Below are 25,822 nucleotides of genomic sequence, written 5' to 3'. Positions count from 1 at the left end.
ACTCCATGCCCGCCCCCAGTAGCTGAGTGGTCAGCGCTACAGACTGTCAATCCAAAGGGCCCGGGTTCGATTCCCGGCTGGGTCGGAGATTTTCTCCGCTCAGGGACTGGGTGTTGTGTTGCCTAATCATCATCATTTTTCATCCCCATCGACGCGCAAGTCGCCGAAGTGGCGTCAAATCAAAAGACTTGCACCAGGCGAACAGTCTACCCGACGGGAGGCCCTCGTCACACGACATTTCACTAACTCCATGTTGGCACTCTAAATCATAATCATCATCATTGTCAAAGACAACAGGTTTCCAGTTGAAGCAGTCTACCTGTCTCTCCTTTCCCTCTCACTCCTTTCCATTCCTCACTTCATTGTTCATGTTTTTGTCCAGTTTCCTGATTGCATTTGCACTAAATCTTCCGCTCCCAACAGCTGCTTATCCCTCAGTCTGTCTTACAAGGAACCGCTTGAGTTTGAGGTCGCACGTTCAATCTTTAGAAAGGATAATTTGAAAGTGTTGGGCTAACAGTTATGACAGAAAAAATATCTGCTAATGACTTGCTGTGTGCATCCATAGGGCTACTGAGAATGAGTGTCCAGGAGGTGCGGAGATAAAGCTTCTGTGGGATGTATTATTACACTTCACAAAATGGACATTGTCAACATTCAAGAAATGTTCAAAACAAACTATTAACTTGCACCATTAACACCAAATGGTAAATAGTGCACTACAGTGATCACTGAAGTACATACCCTCAAGATCAAAGGCGAACTCATTGGGAGCTACAAATTTTGCAGGACATTCATCTAGGTATCCACTCTCAAAGGATCCATATAAAATCATATTTGTTTAATAGGGTTATTAGATCTGATGGACTGTGATGCCATGCAACTGAATTCAAAAGGCTGGCTGAATTTGTCCTGTGGTTCCAGGCTGTATGAATTGCAATGTCACATACTTTTCAGGAGGGACTATGATTTTTATGTGCAGACCAGGAATCCAGCAGAAACAAATTATTTTGACCTGCTGTTGGCCAAAAGCAGTGTACATACCATAGTTGTGGTTCTCTGATGTCCATTTCCAGGGTGTATATGACCTGGGACAAGAGGGAAATCCTGGAAAATCCTGGAAATTTTTTCATCTGGAAAAAAAACAGGAATTTTTCGGAATTCCGGGAATTTTTCATTGCTTTAGCTTTCAGTTAATTTTTTGTAATTTTAACTGGTAAGAATTTGATTCTCTAGCAAAGAATTAACTGTATCCTGCTACTGGAGAATGATGCTGCAGCAATAAAATATAAACGAGAGAAAAAATAAATAAAACTTTAGGTGCAAAGGAAATGCACCATTTACAAAAACAAAATGCTGTGCACGCACAAGTGTCTGCAAACAGCACAAATATGTCAATGGCCATAGGATGAAGACTATGTAATATTTTGTTACAATAAACTGCTCGATATGAACGTGACATCACAACTGTTCACATTAGGTTCATTTGACCAGTTGCCAGCAGACTCATGCGCATGTGCAGTTGTTTCCATGTGACCCACGTTTGCGATACGTGATTTTGCCGCTTCTCTTCGTTTACAGATCCCACGTCAAATGAAAACAAAATGGTTTTCTGTGGCTGGGAGCTATCAAGTGAATTAAAATACATTCACATAATTAACAGAGGGCAAAAACATATTATTAGTTTCAGTGTTCTGATTTTTTTTTTCAAGTTATTAGCAGTCGAGCATTAATCACCTTGCAGAACAATGAAGTTATTTTTGCAAGTTTGCTAAAGAAATTTGCCTTCATTAATCTTTATGCTGAGGCAATCATTTTGTTTGAAACATAGTGTTTCATTCCACAGTTTTGGCCAGTTCCAGCTGTTTGCTGAATTTCAATTGCATGTTACCATCTTCTGTTGTGTATGGCTTTATGCCATAATGAACAAAAATGAGATTGTACAGTACTGGTACTCCAAGAATATTTACATATTTATACCCCAGAAGCTATACTGAAAAGGTCTATGTGAGATGGGACCTACTTCATTGTGAATCTCGAAAAAACCAATGTGCACTGCTGCTGCTTGGTGAACAGATATTTTACTTATCCAGTTACACTGTGTTGTAAAAAAATATTTTCCTTGAATATTTATAATTTTCCTCTGCGCTACACGGTCGTATTGCTGCAATGGTATTTGAAATCTGTCCACTGATTTTGGCTCCCTGACCAACAGGGATGATGATAGTACGTGGCTCGACACCTGTTTTAGTATCAATTTCTCTTGTTAAGTACGTGTTGTCATTGGCACACTCCTCATGTACATTGTCCAAATAGTAGAGTGTGTATGACACCAGACACTCCACTGACTCAACTTGCAGAAAAGCTAATATTTCATCTGCCACTTCTTTCTCACTGTGTGAAATTCCTTAGGTTCCTTTCTGATGAAATGTCAAATTTAGCAACTGTTGTATTGGACATAATGCAATGTTTGCTCTGTTCATTGTTGCTGTTGCTTTGTTTTGTATCACCGGCACTAGCACTGTAAAGCCATTGTGAGTTACTTGTTGACTAAGCTGTTAAACTATGCCTTGTAGCCTCATGCTCACCATTAGATAGCTCCAATCCTGCCTCCTGTTGCCATTAGTAGCCAATCTTGTGGTTGCATGGTAGACAATAAGTGGGATATTGAATGCTATAAAGATCATTGGCCTTTTGCAGCCTCACGCTCGAGTGATTCCATGTTGCCTTTTGTCCTCTCCTGTCATCTCGTGCATTCATCTTGGGTGTCATTTGAGTGTCCATTGTGTTTATATGCCCATACAACTTACACTGATTTTAGACTGCCACTTTGTCCGCTCAAGACAGATGACCTTGCTTTCACATGGCTAAACTACTTTTGTGCATATCGTTTCAGGCAAATGCCGGGATGGTTCCTTTGAAAGGGCACGGCTGATTTCCCTCCCAATCCTTCCCTAACCCGAGCTTGCGCTCCGTCTCTCATGACCTCGTTGTTGACGGGACGTTGAACACTAACCATCACCACCACTTTTGTGCATGACAGCTTGCAGTTGCAGTATTGCCAGAATTCAGTTAGCCACACTCAACAGTGCTGTGCACATATTTCCAGAACAGGCAACACAGCAAGTGTGTGGCACTGTAGAAAGAAGCAGTATTGGCTGGTGGCTTGCCCCTTCCACTTGTCTTGCTGAAACATCAATCACATTATTTTAGAAAGAAATTAAAGTATAATTATCTTGTTTCTATTACATTGTCATTATCGTCTTGTCATTTTTCCATCCATTTTATTTTGGTTCCCCCCATCACTTTCTAATTAAGTTCCATGTGAGTCTACTCTTATCTCAACACCAGATTAGCGAGTATCATCTACAAATAATACTGCAGCCGTTGCCAGTATTCTGTAGGCCTGTCTGTCAGTTGTATCCCTTTCATGGATAGACTACAAAATTGTCACCAAGGGCAAAATGTCTATTAGACAGGTATAGCATCATGCACAACAAAACAGTTGGATCCAAAAGCTGCTTTATCACTGGTGACATTTGTATCTCTCTGCACCAGCCTGTCTCAGTAAAATAGGCAGGAACTTGGCTTTCAAGCACATAGATCTTCACAATCTCCCTGTGCTTAACCGATGTTTGCATTTATCTTCCTATGTTTGACATCTTTTACACTGCTATTTTTACTCCTCCATATTTCTTTCTCCTTATGTTCATTTTAACAGCTGGTTATTAGTTTCCCGACCATCCTCTCTCTTCATTCATCCTTCCCTTGTGCAATATGACCTCCTTTATCTGTCCTAGTTGCTATCTGCTGATGTAGTATTAGTGACACAAGCTAAAAAAGGAACATTTTTGTGTGCTCAGAGTAGAAAAGCTAGGTCTTTCTCATTGACTGGAAAATGCCCAATATGTGGTGGCTACAAGCCACAAGAGATCATCAGTCCTTTGTGTAATTCCTCATCCATGAATTTGTGTTATGCAGTGACTAATTATCTCTACTCCTAAGAGTTTTACTAGTTCCTCTGGAATTTCCTGTGATATGAAGCCTCAATATATAACCTGTTAATCTGCTGGTATCACATAATGATGTGAACTAAGAAGTTTTTTATTTTTTCAGCAATGCCCAAAAGAGTAACAAATGCAAAAATTGTGTGCCTAGATTTCTCCCTTCAAAAAGTAAAGATGAAACTTGGAATTCAGGCAAGTTATTCATAAATGTTTTGAATTTTTAATTAAAATTTCTGCAAACCATTGAACTAATCTCAGTAAATTTGGATTATTGATATAGGTTCTTATAACCGACCCAGAAAAATTGGAAGGAATCAGGCAACGGGAAGCGGACATAACTAAAGAAAGAATTCAAAAGATTTTAGCTGTTGGGGCTAATGTAATATTGTGTAGTGGAGGTATAGATGATCTTTGCCTTAAGGTAAGTCAAATTGTTGTGTGTCTTGATTGTGTTCTAGGAGATACATGGTAACCGGAAAAAAAAAAAAAAAAAATACAAAATTTGAATTGTTACAGAAAGTTAGTAAACTAAATGTTCCAAGTCTTGTTTAAGAGAAATTTTCATATCATTGGCCTTTAACATAAACCCATTTCAGAGAATGGATTAAGAAAGATTCTGTAGCTCACACCAAAATGTCCTATGGAATTTCTTCACGAACTGTTGGAATCTAATGCAAAAGCATGTCCACTTTAGCTAATTTATGGTAGTACACTTCCACATTTGTGACCCATAGTAAAAAAATCAAATTATGTATGGTCCGGAGAGTGTGCAGAGACTCGATTGGTGTCCTGTCAACTGGCCTAATAAGTTTCGATCCAGGTAAGCTCATAAACCTCTATGCTAGTTCGTAGGGGTGCCACCTTCTTAGCAGTAAAACCTAATACCATCTCTCGTTTCACAAATGGAAGAGAGAATCTAATATGCAAGCTTGCTAGGTACTTTCCTCCAGTTACAGTGCCTACAAAACGGAAAGGCCAGAGAGTCCCAAAGAGACAACCACACCACATACTCACTCCAGACAAATATAGCCTTTTCAACAATGTGGTGGTTATCTTCAACCCATATCAACAGTACCATTAATTGAATTGTGCTTCATTCATCCAAATAACATTGTCATAAATCCTATTTCTTGCTTATCCATCCCCTGAATCCTTTCGCAAAATTTTTCACTATGCTGTGAGTTATCACCACTTAGATGTTGCACTAGCCTTGGAATGGAAGAATGCAACCTGCTTCTCTTCTAGTAACTCTTCATGCTTAAATTATCCTGGCCTTCAAGATTTTTGAAATGAATTCTAAAATTGTTCTAATGCCATATTAGAGGATTCATCATTTGTAACTGTAAGAGATCAGCTATTCTCCACATCACGCACTGTTTCATTGATCTCAGATTTTTCATACACCTGTAATTGTTAATCTTGTAACTAAATAAGTTCCATCTTGGCTGTCTTTGAGCAGCAGCAATTATCACTTATTTGCAGTATGATTTAATACCATGCTTCTGCTCTTCAAAGTTCACACATGTCCGCCATCTTGACATATCCCTGGCCATTTAGTGGGTTAGACAGTTATATCTATAATTCTACTGCTATCTCTTAAGAAAACATGAAATTACTTTCTCACTGAAGTTTGATCTTGTAGGAGGTAAAATAATTTTTCTGTGGCAAGTCAAAGTGTTTTCACTTTTTTGTCTTACCTTGTACTTGTTTTATCAGACCTTGATGCAGTTTCTTGAATTTCTAGAACATTGCTGAGTGCTCAGCATGTCTATGTATCTGGAGGTTATCTGTGTAGCTGTTAGTGCTACTTTTGACTCTTACAGTCTGACATACTGTTTTCCAGAATTGTTTAGTGCTACATTCTAGAATTATATACGTCAGCTGTTCTGCCATTAATGTAACTAAGCATTATGTAAGCTTCAAGAATTATTAAGACTGGTACAGTAGTTAAGGTGCACTCTGGGCTTGGTAAATCTTACTTGTTATCTTCTTGGAGCAGTTTCTTTACTGTCAGTGGTTTTGCTCTTGCCTTGGAGATAATATAGATATTACTCATAGTTTCCTTGCTGCACAGTGGGTACATGATTGTAATTTAGAAAGTGCAGAAAAATATGGGTCTTGTTTCAACAAAATGGTGTGGCAATACAAATATTGTACAAACAAAATTCCATCTTGCTATCAGAGTTGATGAGTAGTTCCTTTACCTATAATTTGCACACTCACCTATTGCAAGAATCATTTTCCCCCTCCTCCTCCCCTTCTGTCTGACATTCTGATGTATTCAAATCTAGGGCTAATAATCATCGTCATGACAATCATAGACTTTCAATATGAGCATTGATTTTGTTCTGCCATACACGTTTTAAATAAAATATATCGTAAATGAATATTGAACATTGGCATGAGGAAAGGCACCACTCAATATACAAATGGGTGTTGAACATAGACATGCAAATAAAAAATGTTGATTGGTATAGTTTATTACCAAATGTGATTCCATCAGAACATGCATAGCACTTCTGCAGCCACTCTCCCTTCACTGGTGCAGGACAATCCAGTTGGAATTCATAAAGGACAGCTCAGTTGAACAACATAAATGCTGATGGGCTGTTTAATGCCTCATACATACAATGAGTTCTCACCTTCATTTTATGTTCCATACTAGTCATTATTGTAAAAATTCATGTGGGAATGCAAAACTGTCATAGGACTGCTGCAGTTGTCACTGCAGTTTTCAATTTTCCTGTGTAAATGACAGGTTAATTATACTAAATATTAATTTCTGCCAAATAATATGTTCAAATGGCCAAGGGTGTTGTTCAGTGTAGAGCATAATCAGGGTTGCCATAGGTTCTGGACGTTAGGGAAATCAGAAGGCGAGGAAAAAACACTGGAAAAATCTCATTTTTGTCTTGGTAGACGAAATGGTTTGTTTACTGAGGTGTTGTGCATCATTGCTGGCCCAGCACAACTGAGCATATGTGCTGCTTTCTGCTCCCTCATTCCTAGTGCTTCTCCCCTTCGTAGCACTCCCATCAGCTTGCAGTCAGTACTGCCACCACTTCTTACCGCTAGCCTCACAGCTGTTGATGAGGCAGGGAGGCATGAGGAAAGGTATGTTTGGGTCTGATTCTTGGAGACTAGACACTGGCTGGAGACAGTGGTCATGTGTGCAAGAATTGTGTCTGAGTGATTGTGCATGTGTGTGCGCTTGTGTACTCTTGTTTCCTCACAAAAGCTATTTCTGAAAACTAAGTTGAGAGAGTGTGATTGTCTTTTCCCCATGCCTGTCTATGGCTCGGCAATAATCTTTATGGTGAGTTGCTACCTGTCCTCTTTATTATTGATTCGCAGAGTATTTGAACAAGTTACCTGTTGCATGAATTGATCACCGTGGTGTCTGTGGCTCGTGAATTGCAGGCCATTTCTGCAGATATCTCTAACAGATTGGGCATGCCAATCTGAAGTCCTTTGGTTCCCACTAGTGTTAGAAAGTATGGATGATGAGGGGGAGGAGGAAATTGTCAGTTCCTGGTGGTTGGTACGCCATGTACTCATATTCCTTGAAAGAAAAATCACAAATACCTGTAACATAAGACATAACAAAGTGGGTATTAACCGATGATAATGAACATACCAGAACAATGAACATACCAGAACTCACTTTTTATTGGCGGTCGCCTAGTGTTGGTTTACACAATTCTTCCCCACCTTACACATTTCTTTCAACAGACCTACTTTTTTCTTTACTTCTGAAATCAGTGAAGGTATTTTAAATCAGTCTTTCGAATACAAGGAAATGTTAATTTTTGTTAACAAATACATTTTGTTTTATTGAAAACCACACTAGGTAAGAAAGTGAAAAGTGCACCACATAGTAGAGCATCTCAAAGGATTTATATTCCTGCATCAGAAGTGCCAAGTATCATCGCCAGGGTGCAGCAAAGTGACATGAAGTGAAAATGGCGACTTGCCAGCGTCTTCGTATGTGTGCTTACAAAGTGCAAATTGTGCAACATCTGACGCAGAACGACAAACCACACTGATAACAATTTGCTGCGGATGTGCTGCAGTGTATTGATATGGATGCCAGCTTCCAGGAAAGATGTTTATTCTCAGATGAGGCAACCTTTAATCTATCAGAAATGGTTAATAGGCATATAACTTTCGGACTTGGGGTTTGCAAAATCTGCATGTTGTCATTGAAAATGTTCTTGATAACCCTAAACTAAACGACTGGTGCGGGCTAATGTACGACAGGATTGTTGGATGGTGTGTGTGTTTGTGTGTTTGTGTGTTTGTGTGTGTGTGTGTTTGTGTGTGTGTGTGTTTGTGTGTGTGTGTGTGTGTTTGTGTGTGTGTGTGTGTTTGTGTGTTTGTGTGTGTTTGTGTGTGTTTGTGTGTTTGTGTGTGTTTGTGTGTGTTTGTGTGTGTTTGTGTGTGTTTGTGTGTGTTTGTGTGTGTTTGTGTGTGTTTGTGTGTGTTTGTGTGTGTTTGTGTGTGTTTGTGTGTGTTTGTGTGTGTTTGTGTGTGTTTGTGTGTGTTTGTGTGTGTTTGTGTGTGTTTGTGTGTGTTTGTGTGTGTTTGTGTGTGTTTGTGTGTGTTTGTGTGTGTTTGTGTGTGTTTGTGTGTGTTTGTGTGTGTTTGTGTGTGTTTGTGTGTGTTTGTGTGTGTTTGTGTGTGTTTGTGTGTGTTTGTGTGTGTTTGTGTGTGTTTGTGTGTGTTTGTGTGTGTTTGTGTGTGTTTGTGTGTGTGTATACCTATCCTTTTTTCCCCCTAAGGTAAGTCTTTCTGCTCCCAGGGTTGGAATGACTCCTTACCCTCTCCCTTAAAACCCACATCCTTTCATCTTTCCTTTTCCTTCCCTCTTTCCTGACGAAGAAGCCGCCGGTTGCGAAAGCTCGAAATTCTGTGTGTGTGTGTGTGTGTGTGTGTGTGTGTGTGTGTGTGTGTGTGTGTGTGTGTGTGTGTTTGTTTTATTCATTGTGCCTATCTACTGGCACTTTCCCTATATAATTCCCCCCCCCCCCCCCCCCCCCAGAGTCTTTGAAATCAGGGAGGTTTGAGAGGGACACCCTGTAAAATAAAATCAGTGGTTTTAATGAAACACACACATCATATGGCTTCCTTCCGCTTGCAAGTGTTTGTAAATAGTTCCTGGTTTGCACTATTGTTGCGTGCACCATAGCTGCAAAGCCAGATTGTCAAGTTATGTCATAACTCCTCTTGAGATCTCAATATTTTTTTCAGGGATAAATGCTAAAATGTGTCCGGAAATTAAGGAAATGTCAGTGAATTTTACTTGGGGAAACGTTTTGGCAGACTTGATAGTGTTCACTTAGTTATTTCATCACATGTGTATCTTTACATTAGTAAAGATGTTGAGGGAGCAGTTGAACAGCTGCGGTGTCTGATGTTGCATTTTCAAGGTTTTTTTTTTTTTTTTTTTTTTTTTTTTTTTTTTTTTTTTTTTTTTTTTTTTTTTTCACATACAAGGAGTTGAGTATTGCTTCATTTAGTAGTCTTGATATATTAGACAGTTTAGGATTTGTAATTGGTTCTATATGAGTGGAAAGATACTTAGATAGAATGTATGTGTGTACATCTACTGATAGAGTATTAAATATACTGAAGTTATTCAGAAACTTCATGCATGCATATTTATTTTTTTACAGTATTTTGTGGAAGCTGGTGCCATGGCTGTAAGGCGTTGCAAGAAAGCAGACTTGAAAAGGATTGCTAAGGCTACTGGTGCTGCATTTGTGACATCCTTATCAAACATGGAAGGTATGTGACTGTTGGATGTATAATGTAAATGCATAGACAATGTTTCCTCCTCCTCCTTCTTCTTTTTTTAAATGCCACACCAATTTGCATGGCTTAATCTTAGAGGGAGTAAATTAAATGACAAACAAAAACATCTCAAGATGTGACTCAAAACAGTCATTGTTATTATTTCCTCTTTATTGAAAGTTAGAATGAGATCTGCAGCTATGCTCAGAGAGCGTAATTGATTTGGCAACTCACAAATGAGCAGCAAATCAGGATTGAGATTGTCTGGTACAAAATTTCATTAAGCACGTCATGTTCTTTACATTGTTCAGTGGTCTATGATTGGATAAAATAGATCATTAGTGATGAGTTAAAATTGTGCTAAAGAAGTGCTAACCTCGACACCTAACTTTCGTTGGTAACTTACCAAATCGAGCCATCTGTATGCGGGTCATAAATAAGTTGGTCAGATTCTGCAGGCTCTTTCCCCATCACGTGGGAAAAAACAGCTCAAAAAAAAGTTCAACATTTCCTTCGTATCTCTGAATGCGAGAGAGCTGAGGTCTAATGGGAGCTGGAAACAAAAGAAGTCCTATGGGAGGGGGGGAATGACTCGAACAAAAACAAAATTACAAAAATAAAGGCATTATGTTAGAAAGTGCATATTTCCAAATTTGTGAAAACAAAATCAACTACTAGGTAACATTTGATGCTGTGTTATTCCACTTTGTGCATTGTAAAATGCTAGGCTCTCCCTTGGCACACTGCCCACAGGGTGTCAAGGTGTTGCTAAAGTCATGAGATAATGCACTGTAAAGCCCATCTCACATAGAAAGAACCGTATTCCGAAAGAACGAGTACTTGGAATGGCAGATTAGATGTACTCTACACCCCACTATTACAGTACAACCTTTGGACACAGAAGTTGGGGAGGAAGAAGTAGCCACTGTATTTATTGTGTACACTGGCACACTATTGGGGAAAATCAGGCGCATATTAAAGAAACACAGAGTTAAAACTGTCTTTTGCTTGCCAAATAAGCGTTACTGGGAAGTGTGAAACATGATCTCCACTTGCGGAAGGCTGGTGTATACCAGATTCCTTCTCAGTGTGATCAGGCTTATATTGGACAGACAGTGCGTACCATCGAAGATTGCTGCCGAGAACATCAAAGGCACACATGATTGAAGTATCCTAACAAGCCAGTGGTCACAAAACTTTTTGTCCAAAAAACCACGAGATGGGTTATGAGCATACAAAGATCTTGGCCTGGACTTCTAAATACTGGGACAGCATTGTCAGACAGGCCATCAAAATTTGCTCCAGAGATGAACTCATCAACCGAGACTGCGGTTATAATCTTTGCAAGGCACGGGAACCAGCACTGAGTATAATTTAAAAAAAAAAAAAAAAAAAAAAAAAAAAAAAAAACTCAGCAACAAAAATGATCTTCAGAGCTGGGTGGACATAGCAACTACACACGCTGCCACAGATGCCGTCCCCTGCGCCCATGGAGTGTGTGTACGTAAGATAGCCACCAGCCCTCAGCTCATTTCCTTAGCGCACGTGACGATGACAATGTGTCTGATCGGCAAAATATTGTGCCTGTTGGCCACTATTATCTGGCAGTACACATGTGGACTCTTTGATAAACAAAGACACTGGGAGAAACTGAAGAATCAAAGCATTATTGATTTAACTGATGCATCTAGGGAAGAACTGTCCTTACATGCGGAGAAAACTCCGTTAATTTGACAAATATTTGTACTTGAAACGGGAATTTTCTCACAGTAGAAGGTGCAGTGCACCATATACTGTGAGAGAGCTTCAGCATGTGTGCTGGTCGTCGCCATTCCCTGCTAGCCAACAATTGAGCATGTCAACTAGCAAACTTAACAGCGAATATTGCTCTGTGTTAGACGGGCTTAGGTTTTAGCTAATTCCAGACGTGCTTAATTGAGTTCATATCAGCAGATACCTCACATATTTGGCCAATTCCTGCCTCGTGAAGGAACATGTTCAGAAGGTAGGTGCAATGTGTTTGTGTGTTACCTACTGTCTTTCAAGACAGTCAATACTAAAATGGTGACTATAGGTTGGAGGGTTCTGTTTCAATACTGTACAGCATTAAGTCGCTCTTGAGAGTGCTGAGAGGTGTCTGATACCTGTACACGGTACTGGACTAATACATAAGTTAACCATCTCAGTGGTGGTCACATTGGATAATCTGCCTCAGATTTACAGTGGTTCCTGGCCTCATCTACACTCTTCTGTGACAGTTGTCAGATGTCATATAAAGCCTGCACTTGTGAGTGAAGAGAATCCAATGCCATTGACCCATGTTCCAGGCCAAATATGGTCCCTTGCCCACCTTTTTTGTACTCGACAGCAGTGTAGTTCTTCAGTGTAGTTCACCTAATAACCAAATTGATAATGTGGAGACAATTGTGTAATGTTTTGGTTGGCACAGCACTCCCATTTGTCCCAAAAAACAGAGCCCACGGTTCTGTTGCATTCTCCTTGGATAATTTGTAGATAGTGATCATCAGCTGGTGTTGAGCACAGGCAGCCACTAAGAGGCAGATCTTCAGTTATTCTCTCACAGTAACAGCTGAATGTTCGATATTGCTGTGGTATGTGCCAATTCAGTACACAGCTTTGCATTTTGATGGCCCTTCAAGCTTCAATGGTAGTGCAGAAGCCATATTGTCCTGTTCTCTGTTGGAGCTCCCCTAAGGGACTCACTGTTCTTTGGCAGGTTTGTGCTTGACTACAACAGAACCTCAGCCTTTGCAGCATCTTTTCCTTTCTGTACTGCATGTCTATCCTCTTGCTATTCCCTTCCCCTCCCTTGAGGAACATGTCTGGGATGTTTTTGGAAATATGTTCGGCATTTTCAGCAGCTGATATCTGAACAGCCTCTCCACTGTTTTCATTCCTTTTTTTTCTTTTTTTTTCTTTTTTTTTTCCTTCCTTCATTCTCCTTCTCCTACCCTTTCTCTGCTTCGCTGTTCCAGGTTCCTCTATTTCTTCTTCCTCTCTGTGTGCTCCTGAAGGCCAGCCCCGGGTTGACACATAGTGTTTGCGTGTACCCCCTGATGCAATCCAGGCCCAGGGAGGGGTGATTGCCTAAGCTGCTGCCTTCCAAAATTGCCGATTGGTCCCATTGTCTCCTGTTAAGGAAATGTGACCGGGTTGTGAACAATCACCTAAGGTGGGGCCCCAGTTGGAAGAAGCGCACCATCGGAGATGCTGGCAATCATCATCCTCACAGTCACCTCCCGCTAAACGTAAATGGAATGAAGCCCATGATTCAAAGACCCTCCCAGCTGCACCATTGTTCCTCACTGTTTCACACACTGAAAATGGTCAGTCCTTCGCTACTATAAATTTGTTTGTTGTTCAGAAAGCTGTAAATGGAATTGCTGGTCCTGTGAAATCCTGCTCTCATTTACGCAATGGCACTTTGCTTTTGGAGACAACGTCTGAGTTTCAAGGATAACTACTATTAGCAACACTGCTCCTCCATGGCTATCCTGCTCGTGTTAAGGCCCATCGAATGCTGAATGCTTCTTGTGGTGTTATTTACACTAGGCTGCTTTGATGGTCTGACTGAGGCAGAAACCCAAACATACCGTCTGATGGAGTGTCATTGCAGTCTATTGCATGACAAAAAAAGGTAGATGCATTCTAGGTGTCCACACATTATTTTTCTCACTTTTGAAAAGAGTGGTGCTTCTGTCAAATATCAAAGCAGGCTGTGATGCACTGCTGCCTGTGTCATTGGTACAACCACACTTGAATGTCCTGTTGACACCCGGCCAAATGTGTAACCTATGGTAGGGATACTCAAGAGGGTGAATGTCCACCTCCCTCTCCTCACTATCAATTGCAGTGGTGGCCGTGCCACTTCCTCCTGAGTGTGCCCCATGTATGTCGATGAGCAGGCCATCCAGGAGATGTGGGTGAAGGAAAAAGTGCCTTACCCAGTCTACATCTACATCTACATCTACATGACTACTCTGCAATTCACATTTAAGTCCTTGGCAGAGGGTTCATCGAACCACAATCATACTATCTCTCTACTATTCCACTCCCAAACAGCGAGCGGGAAAAACGAACACCTAAACCTTTCTGTTCGAGCTCTGATTTCTCTTATTTTATTTTGACGATCATTCCTACCTATGTAGGTTGGGCTCAACAAAATATTTTCGCATTCGGAAGAGAAAGTTGGTGACTGAAATTTCGTAAAAAGTACTGTTCTTGCTGCATCTTACTCCATGAAGGACATTGCCAGAAATTCAGTATGGCTGTTGTAAAATCACCCAATGTCGTGGTAGCCCCCATCTCCTCCTCCAGCTCTGCAACAAGCCAGCCGGAAATGACACAAGGAATACTCCTGCAAAGACTTCTTTCGTCCCTCCAGCCAACAAACATCTTTGTCTTCCTCTGACAACCAGAAAGGCTCTAAGAAATCAAACAAAGGCAGTCTTCTTCACCGACTTGGAGATCCTCTTCGACGGTGTCGCAATGTGACACCCTTGCCTGGCCAACCTCGTGGTCGCCAGTGTGCACTGCCAACCGTTTTTCTACCCTGGAATCTGAAGACCAGCAGAAGGAGAATGCTGACACCTCTATAGACCTCGTGGAGCGGGATCCTCCAGCCTCTGCTCCCTTTAGCAGCGAGTCTTTGAAGGCTGGCACTGGAGCCACCAAGGTGACACCTGTTCATTTTTCCCCTCCTCCCTTTCCTGGACACACTCTCCCCCCGTGGAACATTCCGGCCTTCGATCCATCAGAGGACTTACAGCTGCTCTTGGAATTGTAGTGTCCACTTGTTCTCTGTCTCCAGGAAACAAAATTCCATCCTTGTGACCGCTTTGAGCTCTCGCATTTCTTCCCGATCCGTTTTGACACCCCCCTCCGCCATTGAGGATGTCATTCCATCTTGTGGGGGAGTCAAGGGGCTTCAAGCTGTTGCAGTCTGCATTTTCCTTCCTCACTTGACCTTTTCACTTTAGACTGTTCACATACCTCCATCATTCTGTGTCACCAGGGCAGACTTCATCCAGCGATCTGGGCAACTCCCTGACCCCTTTCTGCTACTCAGTGACTTTAATGTGCCCCATCCCCTTTGGGATTCTCCCAGAACCTATCAGAGAAGTGCCCTCTCGGCTGACCTCAGTCGACTTAACCACATCTGCCTTAACATGGGAGCAACCACGTTTCTTTCAGACTCCACGCACACCTATTCCCATTTCGACCTCTCCTTCTGCATTGCCAGCTTGCCCGTCATCTTGAGTGGTCTGTTCTCTCTGATTGTATTAGTGACCATTTCCTGTGTGCTATCCATTTGTTGACTCCTACCTCCCTTAAGAGCACACCCAAATGGCGCAGCTTTCTAACAACTGGAGGCTTTACTCCTTCCTGACGACCTTCAATGAACAAAATTTCCCCATATGTAATATCTTGGACGTAATCCTTAACACTGCAGAAGGTTCTGTTCCTCGCACTTCCTCTTTACCACGTTGTGTCCTGGTCACTAAGTTAACTGAGGCATGCTTTGAAGCAATTTGCTCATGGAGATGTGTTGTCTGTATTTTTAGCTGTCATGCTAAGATGGCTAACTGTATTTGTTAAAACAGATGGGTGCACTGTGTCAGTGTGTTCTTCAGGATAGCAAAAAAGCTAGCTGGATTTCCTTTACTAGTTCTTTTAATAGTTGCATTCCTTCTTTTGTTGTGTGGGCCAACCTCTGATGGCTCTCTGGGACCCAATTTTTGGCCTGACAGTCGCAAATGATGTGAACCTTATTGCTATCCCCACACCTTGGGCCACAATTATTCAGAGATTTCAAGCTCCACCCACTATCACCTTGCCGTCCTACAATCGGAAAAAAGTGAGGGCGGCTTGGGCATTACCCTTCTCTCCTCATAATCAAGAGTGCTACAGTGCTACCTTTACTATGAGGGAGCTAGATCATGCTCTCACTTCATCCTGATCCTCTGCCCCAGAGCTAGACGAAGTTAACATTCAGGTGTTCTTGCAGACCAGCACTTTCTCCTTCATATGTACAATCACATTTGGGCAGAGGTTACATTTCCCAGACACTGGTGTGAAGCTGCAGTCATTTCCATATCTAACCCAGTAAAGACAAAACCTTCCTTCTAGATATTGCCCAATTTCTTTCATCAGTTGTGTTTGCAAGGTGATTGGACATATGATTCATGCCTGGCTAGTTTGGTGCCAGTCTTGCAATTTACTAACCACTGCACCGTGTGGATTTTGAGCATGCTGTTCTGCAGTTGACCATCTCTTCACTTTGTCAACTTGTCACGAATGCTTTTCTGTGGAAATAAGACTATGGCTGTGTTCTTTGATTTAGAGGAAGTGTACGACACTTGCTGAAGGAGTGCTATTCTTCATACTATCTACATGTGGGGCTTCTGTGGCTGCATGACGTGTGTCCTTGAGGAATTTTTAAGACACAGTTTTTCAAGGTATGTGTGGGTTCTACCTTGTTGGACACCTTTATCCAGGAAAACGGTGTGCCTCAGGGTTCTGTCCTGAGCCTCATCCTCTTCGGCTGTAACAGGGTTAATGGCAATAGCAGTCTCCCTCTGGGTATATCTGGCTCCGTTTTCGTTGATGATTTTGTGATCTATTGCAGTTCTCCACAGACTTGACTACTTGAACGGTGTCTTCAGCAGTCTCTCGATAGTCTTCACTCGTGGAGTATCGACATTGGCTTTCACTTTTCCACTGACAAAACAATTTGTTTGAATTTCTGGTGGTGCAGTTGGTTTCTTCCACCATCTTTACATCTTGTGCCTGTTGCTTTTCTGTTCTTTGAAACTATGGAATACCTGGGGCTAATGCTTGATAGGAAGCTTTATTGATCCTCCCTCGTGTCTTATTTGGCTCCACTGTATGTGGTCCCTCAGTGTCATACATGTCCTCAACGGTACTTCCTGGGGAGCACATTGGACTTCGCTCCTCCGTTTGTACCAGTTCTTGGTCCCTTTGAAACTGCACTATGGGTGTTTCGTTTATGCATCTGCACATCCATTCCTCTTACGCCATCTCAATACTGTCCACCATCGTGGCATCCCATTGGCCACTAGCGCTCTTTATACTAGCCCAGTTGAGAATATGTAGCAGAAGCTACCAAACTGCTGCTGTCGTACCGCTGTGACTTTCTCCTAAACACAGAAGCATGCTGTATGTTTGTTTTCCATGCCTGGCCACCCATCCCATGCCTCTTTTATTGAAGACTGATTTGATCACTAGTATGGGGTGCGTACCTCTTCTGTTACCTGCAGGAATTTTCTTTTAGCTCTTGCTCCGGCAGCTTAATTTCACACTACTGGCCTTTTTCATGATGGGTGTGAACCCTCTGCGACCTTGCCTTCATGTGAGGGCCTGTGTTCACATTGGCTTTCATTCAATTCCTAAGGACACCACTCTAGACTTGCTCTATTACTGTAAGTTTCTCGACTTTCGCACAGAACTTCACTGTAGTACCTTTGTTTACACTGATGGGTCTTGGACTGACCATGGTGTCGGGTGTGCTTTCATCATTGGCACCGACCATTTTTGGTATCTGCTTCCAAAACACTGCACAGTATTTACCGCAGAGCTCTTTGCCTTGTATCAGGCAATGCAGTACATCAGACACACAGGCTTCTTAATTGCGTCATCTGCTCAGACTCTCTGTGCCCTGCACATCACCCATCCCTTAGTGCAATGTTCCAAGAAAGCTGTCACTTGTTCACTCTTAATGGAGACACTGTAATGTTTATGTGGGTTCCTGATCACCTCAGTGTGACAGAAATGAGGCTGCTGCCAAGGTTTTATGCCTTGTACCTCAGCCCACTAGTTCCTTAATTCCCTCTGATCATCTGTGTCACCGTCTGTCAGCAGGTAGTGTCACTTTGGCATCACCACTGCCCCCCCCCCCCCCCCCATGGGAACAAGCTCCGGTAAATTAAGCCATTCCAGGCTTCTTGGAGGACCTCTTTCAGCCCTCTGGCCATGAGATCATTTTTGCTAGGTTGCTTATTGGACACTATCTTTTGGCCATTGCCATTTGTTAAGTGGTGCTTCCCTATCATTTAGTACTCATTGCCCTCTACCTTTGATGGTTTGCCATTTCCTGATGGAATGCCCTTTTTTAACCACTTACATTCTCATTTGTGTTTGCCTTCTGAGTTGTCGGCCGTTTTAGTGAACGAGGCGCGAGGTCAACTGCGTTTTACTTTATATTCGTTGTAGCGATAATGTGAAGCACATTTTATCTTTAGTTCAGGACCGTTTCTCTATAGAATATTTTATGTACTTTTCTCAAAGCCCCTGTTTTTATCTGTCTTTCCTTCCGTCGATTGGGCTGAACGTGTAGTCGTTTGTAACTCCTTGTTCTGTCTTTGTTTTCTATGGTTCTGACACATGGGCACACATGACCCTAGTTGGTTTTGTGCCTTAAAACAAAACTGTTGGGGATGCAGAATTTGTTACACAGATTGCTATATTCTGTAGTCAAGAGTGTTTGGAGTTATAAATAAATAAATAAATAAATAAATAAATAAATAAATAAATAAATAAATAAATAAATAAATGGCTACTCAAGACGATAGGGCAACTTTGTTGCACAATATTATGCACCAGAATGGGTGCAAAAAGGCATGATGTAATAGATAGGTAACTGTAAAATTGTAGGTTGGAATATCAATGGCAGTTTTTTTATGAAAAAAACTTTTTGTTTTTAGTTACTAATTACATGAAAAAGTTAATTACGCCAGTAATACTGTCTGTTCTCTGAAACCAAGCTGCTGAATGACTTTGTTACCAACAGCACTATGCTGCTGCTTGTTACACCGCGTCCCTCACCCAACAGTAAACCGTGTGCAACAGTGAATTGTAAGAGTGGCATGTGGGACAGTCACCATGGCAACATTTATGAATTCCAGATCTTGGATTGGCACTAGTCACCTCCACAGTGCCCTTCGTGTGGGAGAAGTGTCGGGCATACTACTAGTGGCGTGACTATAGAAATAAGAAAGTGTTTTATTTTCTGTTTGATGTTTTACATTTTTGTACCAAATTTATTTTTAGCTATAGTGAATACTTGCACTACATGTTGATTATTTATGAATGTATCATTCTCTTAAAAACATACAGGTGTGAGCCAGTAATTCCTAGAAGCTATCTTTTACACATTACACCAATAGGAATTCTTCTGTGTAAGAGAAGGTTTTGGTGAGGAGAATCCTTTTTAGTTTGTTTTCAGATGTTACTTGGCCATTGGCCAGGCATTTATCACTGGTTAAGGGATAAAAATTTTAGTTGCAACATTATTTGGGGTATTATTTTTGTGGTAAATACAACCTTAGTGTGGAGCGATGAATGTCATTTTTTTTTCTTGTGGTACTTTACAACAAACTTCCTGAGGAAATAAATGTATTGTGAAGAGCAGTAGCTAAATACAACAATGGGAAATCCAGGTTGGTATGTAACAATGTTGAAAATATTAGTTGCTATTCACCATAAATGACACACACACACACACACACACACACACACACACACACACACACACACACACACACACACAGTCTCTGGCTGCTGAGGCACAATATCATTGGTGTAGTACTGGAGATGTACAGAATTGAATATGTTGTGTCTTTTTTTTTTTTTTTTTTTTTAAATTGAAAGTGAGACCATTAATAGAAAATTGTACTTTTAAGAATGTTACTTACAGTTCCTGCTGTTGCCATAGTAAGAGTGATGACAATAATAGTGTCACCTGTAAAAAGAACTAACTCTGCTTTTATAATAAATGGAAAACCATTTAAATACAGTGTGTCCTAGGAGGAAATGTCAGTATTCAGGGATATGACAGGAATGCTCTTTTGAAGCAAGAACTTCATATTAACGTATCCCCTATTCTGAATGGTTTCCAAGATAGAAAGTGTTTAAAGTACATTTGTTTTGGGGCTGCTGGCAACCATTACATTTAAGTTTATGGGGTTTGATGAAGTCTGAGGGGTACAAATGAAAGATGAACATGCAGTATGAACTTCTTGCTTGCATCATTAATGCTGCTGGCCTTATTAGCAAATGTGCAAAGGCCTCTGCCAAGCAATACATGTCCACTGAAGTTGATGGTGGGCTATTTGAACATTCATTGTGAACTGAGCAAGAGCTGTAATATGATGTGTACAATAATGCTTAGCAGTGAATGTGTGTTAAAAATACGTATGTTTCAAATGATACTTTTTAAAATACATGTTGTAATGTGTGCTTACTGCCATACATTTGTAAACCTGACTAGTATTGAATGATACAGAAAATAAATAAAAATGTACATAAAACGTGTTTCCTCAGAAACTGTTTGAAATAAGGGACATGTCCCTATGAAGTTTTTTGCTTCAAATGATCATTCCTGTCATATCCTGCTCCTTCAGGGACATTCTGTTTGAGGAACAATATTTCTGTAATCTGACTACTGCAGGATCTACACTTGTTCTTGGTTTTTGCTTCATCAGAGAACACATTACCAATTAGGACCCTGTTGTCTTTATCCATCCGTGTTGGAAAGTTAATTACTGAGATGAAATTGTAGGATCCGAATTAGGTTTCCAGATTTGTTTTCCTGTCTGAAACCCCCAGGAAATCTAAATCTCCATAGACTATTAACTGTTTGCTGCTGTCTGATAGCAAAGTAAGGAGTCTAAATTCATCATAAACGATTCAAAAATTTCACAGTGGGGATCTGTATACAGTTACAATTAAAAGTGAACTATTTTTCAGTATTAATTCACGCGCGCATACTTCTGTGTGCTGATCACTATGAAATATACTGGTCTTGTTCATTTGTGAACACATTTTCTGTCTCAAGGATCTTACTTTCTATTAAAACATTATATACAATATTGGTTGATTAACATGTCCATTTATTAATAAATATGAAATAGAAATAAAAGTAAAGCTATGTTACCATTGCGATGCAAACAAATGCCTTCGTATTACTAGGCACTACACACTCAACCATGGCAACTATGTTAAGTAGTTGGCAATGTTTTGTTGTTAGTAGCATTAGGAAATCAAAATATCAAAGGTGTTTTTTAGTTTTGTTGTACTGCTTTGTGATACTGATATCCGCGCACTGTCCTTTAGATCGTATTTACATGAAGGAAATCAAAGAGGGCCTGACTGTTATGTCCCTTTGTTAGTCTCTCTCAACTGATCTTCAAGGTTTGTGTAAAGTTAGTATGTCGTGCTTCATTGTAGTTATTCAGTAAAATAACCCTCATATTGTTTAGAACTTGACCCATCATTTCATATTGACAGATGCTATCATGCTCTCATTGACCTTAGAAAATTGAGCTCTCCCAACTTGCTTTATCGTTTGATCTTGGGTTGTGTTTAACATTAAACTACCTGTAATTACAGGTAATTATCAAAAGTAAATGTTTCAACTTGAAATAAATCTGTAACTGTGATAGTAATCATCATGTACATTGCTTACAAAGAGCTTGTTTCAAGGCTTCCAGGAAAAAAAAATTTAGTGGAAAGAGTTACCAATTCCAAAATACGCATGTACTTTAATCAAAATCAGTAGTAAAACAAGACATAATAATAAAATGCCTATTGTAGATGCTAGTTCACAATTTGCACAGATATGACACATTAAACCTCCATTAAATCATATGTTTAGCAAAATAGTTGTAGCATTTGACCCATAATATGTTTGTAAACAAACAGGAGGTACTTAAGGTCAGGAAAGGGAAACAGTGGAAGTGTCACTATTTTGAATCCATGCGGGATATTTCGAACTCCAAGACAATTAATGATTGTTAGTGAGTAATGCAACCAGCCATAAATACTTTGGCTCTGAAATAAAAGCACTTAAAAAGTAATTGTGGCTGCTTGTGTTACTCACAGGCTATTTTGAGTTAGTTGTTATTGTGCTTACATTGCAAATCTGTTTCCTTCTTTGTTTTCTGACTATATAGATAGCATCACACTCAAGCACTATCTTATTCTTCCAGGAATTATCAAATATTTATGTTGGGTTGGAATTAAACAACTGATTATAGTACTTCCCCCACTCACTCTGCTGTTTTCCCCCAATTTCTGCCCACAATTTTATTCGTAGCTTGTAACTTCTCTTTACAACCTAAATTCCTACGCATAGTTCATTGCTGCCATCCTAACAGTTTCCATGGGGGTGTGATGAATAGAGGAAGAAAGCTCTGTTTACTGAAACCCAGCATATTTACAGCTGCGGGAAGAGGAGTGGGGGTGTGAGCATAGCAGGCCACATTTTCCGCACACAGTTTTCACACTACTTACGTGCTTTTGGATTTGGCATAGCATGACATGATAATCACTTCATAATGGTTATGGTACATACTGGTGCTGTATTGTAAGATCATGAATGTTGGCAGCAGCGAGACACAAAATACTTGTGACCCGAAGTCAACCTGGTTTAGCTGATCCAGAAATGGGAACTCTCATTAAGAACATTGTGAATAAACTACACTACTGTCACTCCCTTCTTATGTACCTATGTGTATCTTGCTTACTTTCACTCTCCTTCCTATTGGCTCAACCTTCATGCATCCTCTCTAGCCCTGTCCCCTTCTGCTTGTATTTCCTCTGTCTTTATCATACGCTTGTTCTCCAGCTTTCCTACCATCATTCTTCTGTCTTCAGGCATATGTGCTCCTACTGGCACAAACTGACAAACAAAGGATAAACAGGGAGCGTATGAATAATAATGCTTTTTTTGTTTCCTTTTAAAGGTGAAGAAAGTTTCGACCCCAGTGCAGTTGGAGAGGCAGCCGAAGTAGTGCAGGACCGCGTGTGTGATGATGAACTTATACTTATCAAAGGGTAGGAATTTTCACCTCTGGTAATCATTATGTTAACAGTAAAGAATGAATTTGTTATATTTGAAAATTTGTTGTCATACAATTCAAAGTGGTTGTCTAACAGGAACCTAATAACATTATAAGTGATACTAATAATGTTTGTTTCAAAATATACACATATACTTAAATAGTTGGACATTTCTTGGATTTATTGTATATCATGTCCTAAATGTTATTGGAATGGTGCTTTGTTTGTGGTATATAATATTTAGTGGACTAAACTGTTTTAATGATTAATATTCCTTCCCACTCTTCAAACAGTGGTTCTAATTAAACTGTCACTACATGAGAGGACCTGCATGAAAAAAAGTGATCACAGAACACTGAAACTTTGTGGAAACATTGGTAAGGACACACGGATGAGAAATAATTAATGAACCATCGAAAGAAACCCGTTTTAATTTGCACCTGACAGGGTAACATTAACTGCATACCATGTTTACATTCTAGGTTACAAATGTTGCTCAATGTGATGACCATCTGCAACCATGACGCCCTAGAAGTTTGTGCAGATGACATTTCACAATTTTTTGCAGCACTTTTTGAACTGTGGACCATGAAATATTCAGCTGTCCTGACGTAGCTCGTGCAATGCTGGAAGATGACAAATTGAGTCCAGCATTCTCAGCCATTGCCGCAGTCATAATTTGTGGCACAATTGACTGTTGGCCTCTCCCAGGTGCCATTGCGAAATTCAATTAATTCAAACTTCCGAATCATGTTCTTCGATCCTGGTATGGAAGGAGGACCACTCCATATTCCTTTAATGCATCAGTGCTTGTGAAGAGCAGAAGCACTATTGCTGTTGGTTTGATAAAACAGCTCTATGATTAAAGCCCTGCTCACATTGTCGAGACCAATGTTGACTGGCTGTAGCTGTAATGCACACTGATGCTTGTACCAATACTGGTGCGTGTTGGCAGGTCATGCCAATAATGCTTCTAACAATGAGAATCCTGCAGTGTGCAATCTGTACATCATTCCTTTAAAGTTGGTTACCCATATGGTGCAAAATTTTCCATCTGAAATGCCTCAGATAGTGAAAGTTTAATTGTAACAACACTGTATTATCATTAACTTGCATCCAGAATGAAGGTTTCGCTTTGACGCAGTGTGTGCACTGTTTTGAAACATAATGGTAGACCAAAACTGTGTGCCAGACAAGGTTAAAGTCTTGTCCACAGTTAGTCTTCCAGGAAATTTCAGTGTGCATCCAAATAAGAAGAATTGAATTTTTTGTACCATGACATTTATTTTGTAGACTGTTGGAATTTGTGTAGATTTACCAATTTCTTTTTTTCTCCAGCCCTAAAGCCCGTACAGCAGCATCAGTCATACTGCGTGGGCCCAATGACTTCTACTGTGATGAAATGGAGAGATCGGTACATGATGCTCTGTCTGTTGTGAAACGTGTCCTAGAAAGCAAGAGTGTTGTTGCTGGTGGTGGTGCTGTTGAAGCAGCTCTTTCCATTTATTTGGAAAATTTTGCTACATCCTTAGTAAGTAAAATCAATGCTTTTCTTAAATTAGTGACGTACATTCTCTTTGCTTAATGAAGATAATATTGGGATTCAGAGACTGATGCTAATAAGAATTATTTCTTGTTACAGAGTTCCCGTGAGCAGTTAGCAATTGCTGAGTTTGCACGATCTTTATTGGTAATTCCTAAAACACTTGCAGTAAATGCTGCACAAGATGCAACTGATCTTGTAGCAAAATTGAGGGCCTATCACAATTCTAGCCAAACTAAAGTAGATCATGCACATCTTAAGTGGTAAGTCAGTGTCTCTTCCTCTCAGGGTCCCACAACCCAGTTTCCAAATGTATTTGCTGAGTAACAGTGAAGCAGAATTAAACATGTTAAACTAATTAAAGATCTACCAATTTTTTTCATCAGAAAGTGTCAACTCTGTTTGGAACCAATCCAATCATGTAATAATTATTTATTTAGAGCACTAATAACTGTGTTATTGATTACTGTAAAATTTAAATTGCCATTGCATACTGTATATTTAAAATATTTCTGCTTTCTGATAGGGTTGGTTTGGACTTGTATGAAGGCACTGTACGTGATAACAAGAAGGCTGGTGTTCTGGAACCGGCTATTTCAAAAATAAAGTCACTAAAGTTTGCTACGGAGGCAGCAATTACCATTCTTCGCATTGATGATATGATTCGTCTGGATCCAGAAAGAAAGGACAACAAATCTTACCGAAATGCTTATGAATCTGGAGAGTTAGAAGACTAACTATTTATCATTATTCAGGTTTACTTTTCATCTGCTTTTTGTGAGTGTAACAAAACTGATACTGAGGCTTTCTGATGTTAACTTGTTAACAATCGGCTAACATATTTAATTAAAAATTTGTAACCATTTCTATGCTGTTGATCAGTTTTGTGTTTGTTTGAATTTTTTTTAACTGACGTGCATCATGAATCTAGACCGTATGCATTTATTTTTCATCACATTTGTTACACAATTTTGAAATGAATTAAATCAGTTTCACCAAAGAAATCTGTGCTTCATTTATAGTAAAAGTATCTCCTATCTGTTAGTTAAACCAGAATTTGCATGTGTTAAAATTCGTATATTTACAGAGAAATCATGAAAAGAATGCCATCCTTTTTGTTCAATTCTGTTAAAATCGTCCGAAATGGTCCTAAACGCATTCGCTGAAAATTATTTTCAGCAGTTTGTTCATGAGCCCATGCAAATAGTAAACAGTTCTGAAAATACACTTGGCCTCTTAGCAACAAATAATCCAAAGTTAATAACAAACATCAAAATGGATACAGGGATTTGTGAACATAGGGTTGTCGTAGCAAGACTGGATATTGCAACCCCCAAATCGCACAAAAGTAAATGAAAAATACAGCAGAGTCCTGCTAATCCGAACATTCGGTTAATCCGAACATGAAAAATATTAGTCTAAATATAGAAAACTGTCGTAAACTGCTGTACATACACACTATTTTAATTTACACAGTAAAGTATACATGTATTAGATAAATTGGCAAGAAAACGTTAGGTTTAAATATCGCATAACAATGAAAGAAAAGCTGTCAAACTTACTAAAATACAGCAGACATTTTATCCCTACTTTTTTG

General features: G+C 40.0%; 1 protein-coding gene across 1 annotated transcript in view; it reads left to right on the top strand.

Annotated features, from left to right (window-relative positions):
- The window catches only part of LOC126279012 (T-complex protein 1 subunit alpha), an 81,323-nt gene extending 56,094 nt beyond the window's left edge, over nt 1-25,229 (top strand). The window contains exons 7-13 of the mRNA XM_049979399.1: nt 4,117-4,199; nt 4,288-4,428; nt 9,683-9,794; nt 22,586-22,676; nt 24,021-24,213; nt 24,325-24,488; nt 24,752-25,229. Of these exons, the coding sequence (XP_049835356.1) occupies nt 4,117-4,199; nt 4,288-4,428; nt 9,683-9,794; nt 22,586-22,676; nt 24,021-24,213; nt 24,325-24,488; nt 24,752-24,962 (995 nt within the window). The 3' untranslated portion in view covers nt 24,963-25,229. The remainder of the gene's footprint in view (nt 1-4,116; nt 4,200-4,287; nt 4,429-9,682; nt 9,795-22,585; nt 22,677-24,020; nt 24,214-24,324; nt 24,489-24,751) is intronic.
- The last annotated feature ends 593 nt before the right edge of the window (nt 25,230-25,822 follow it).

This window comes from Schistocerca gregaria, chromosome 1 (genome assembly GCF_023897955.1).
Source record: "Schistocerca gregaria isolate iqSchGreg1 chromosome 1, iqSchGreg1.2, whole genome shotgun sequence".
NCBI classification, from domain to species: Eukaryota; Metazoa; Arthropoda; class Insecta; order Orthoptera; family Acrididae; genus Schistocerca; species Schistocerca gregaria.
Note: the sequence above shows the minus strand (reverse complement) of the source record. Positions and strands in the feature narration are given on the sequence as shown.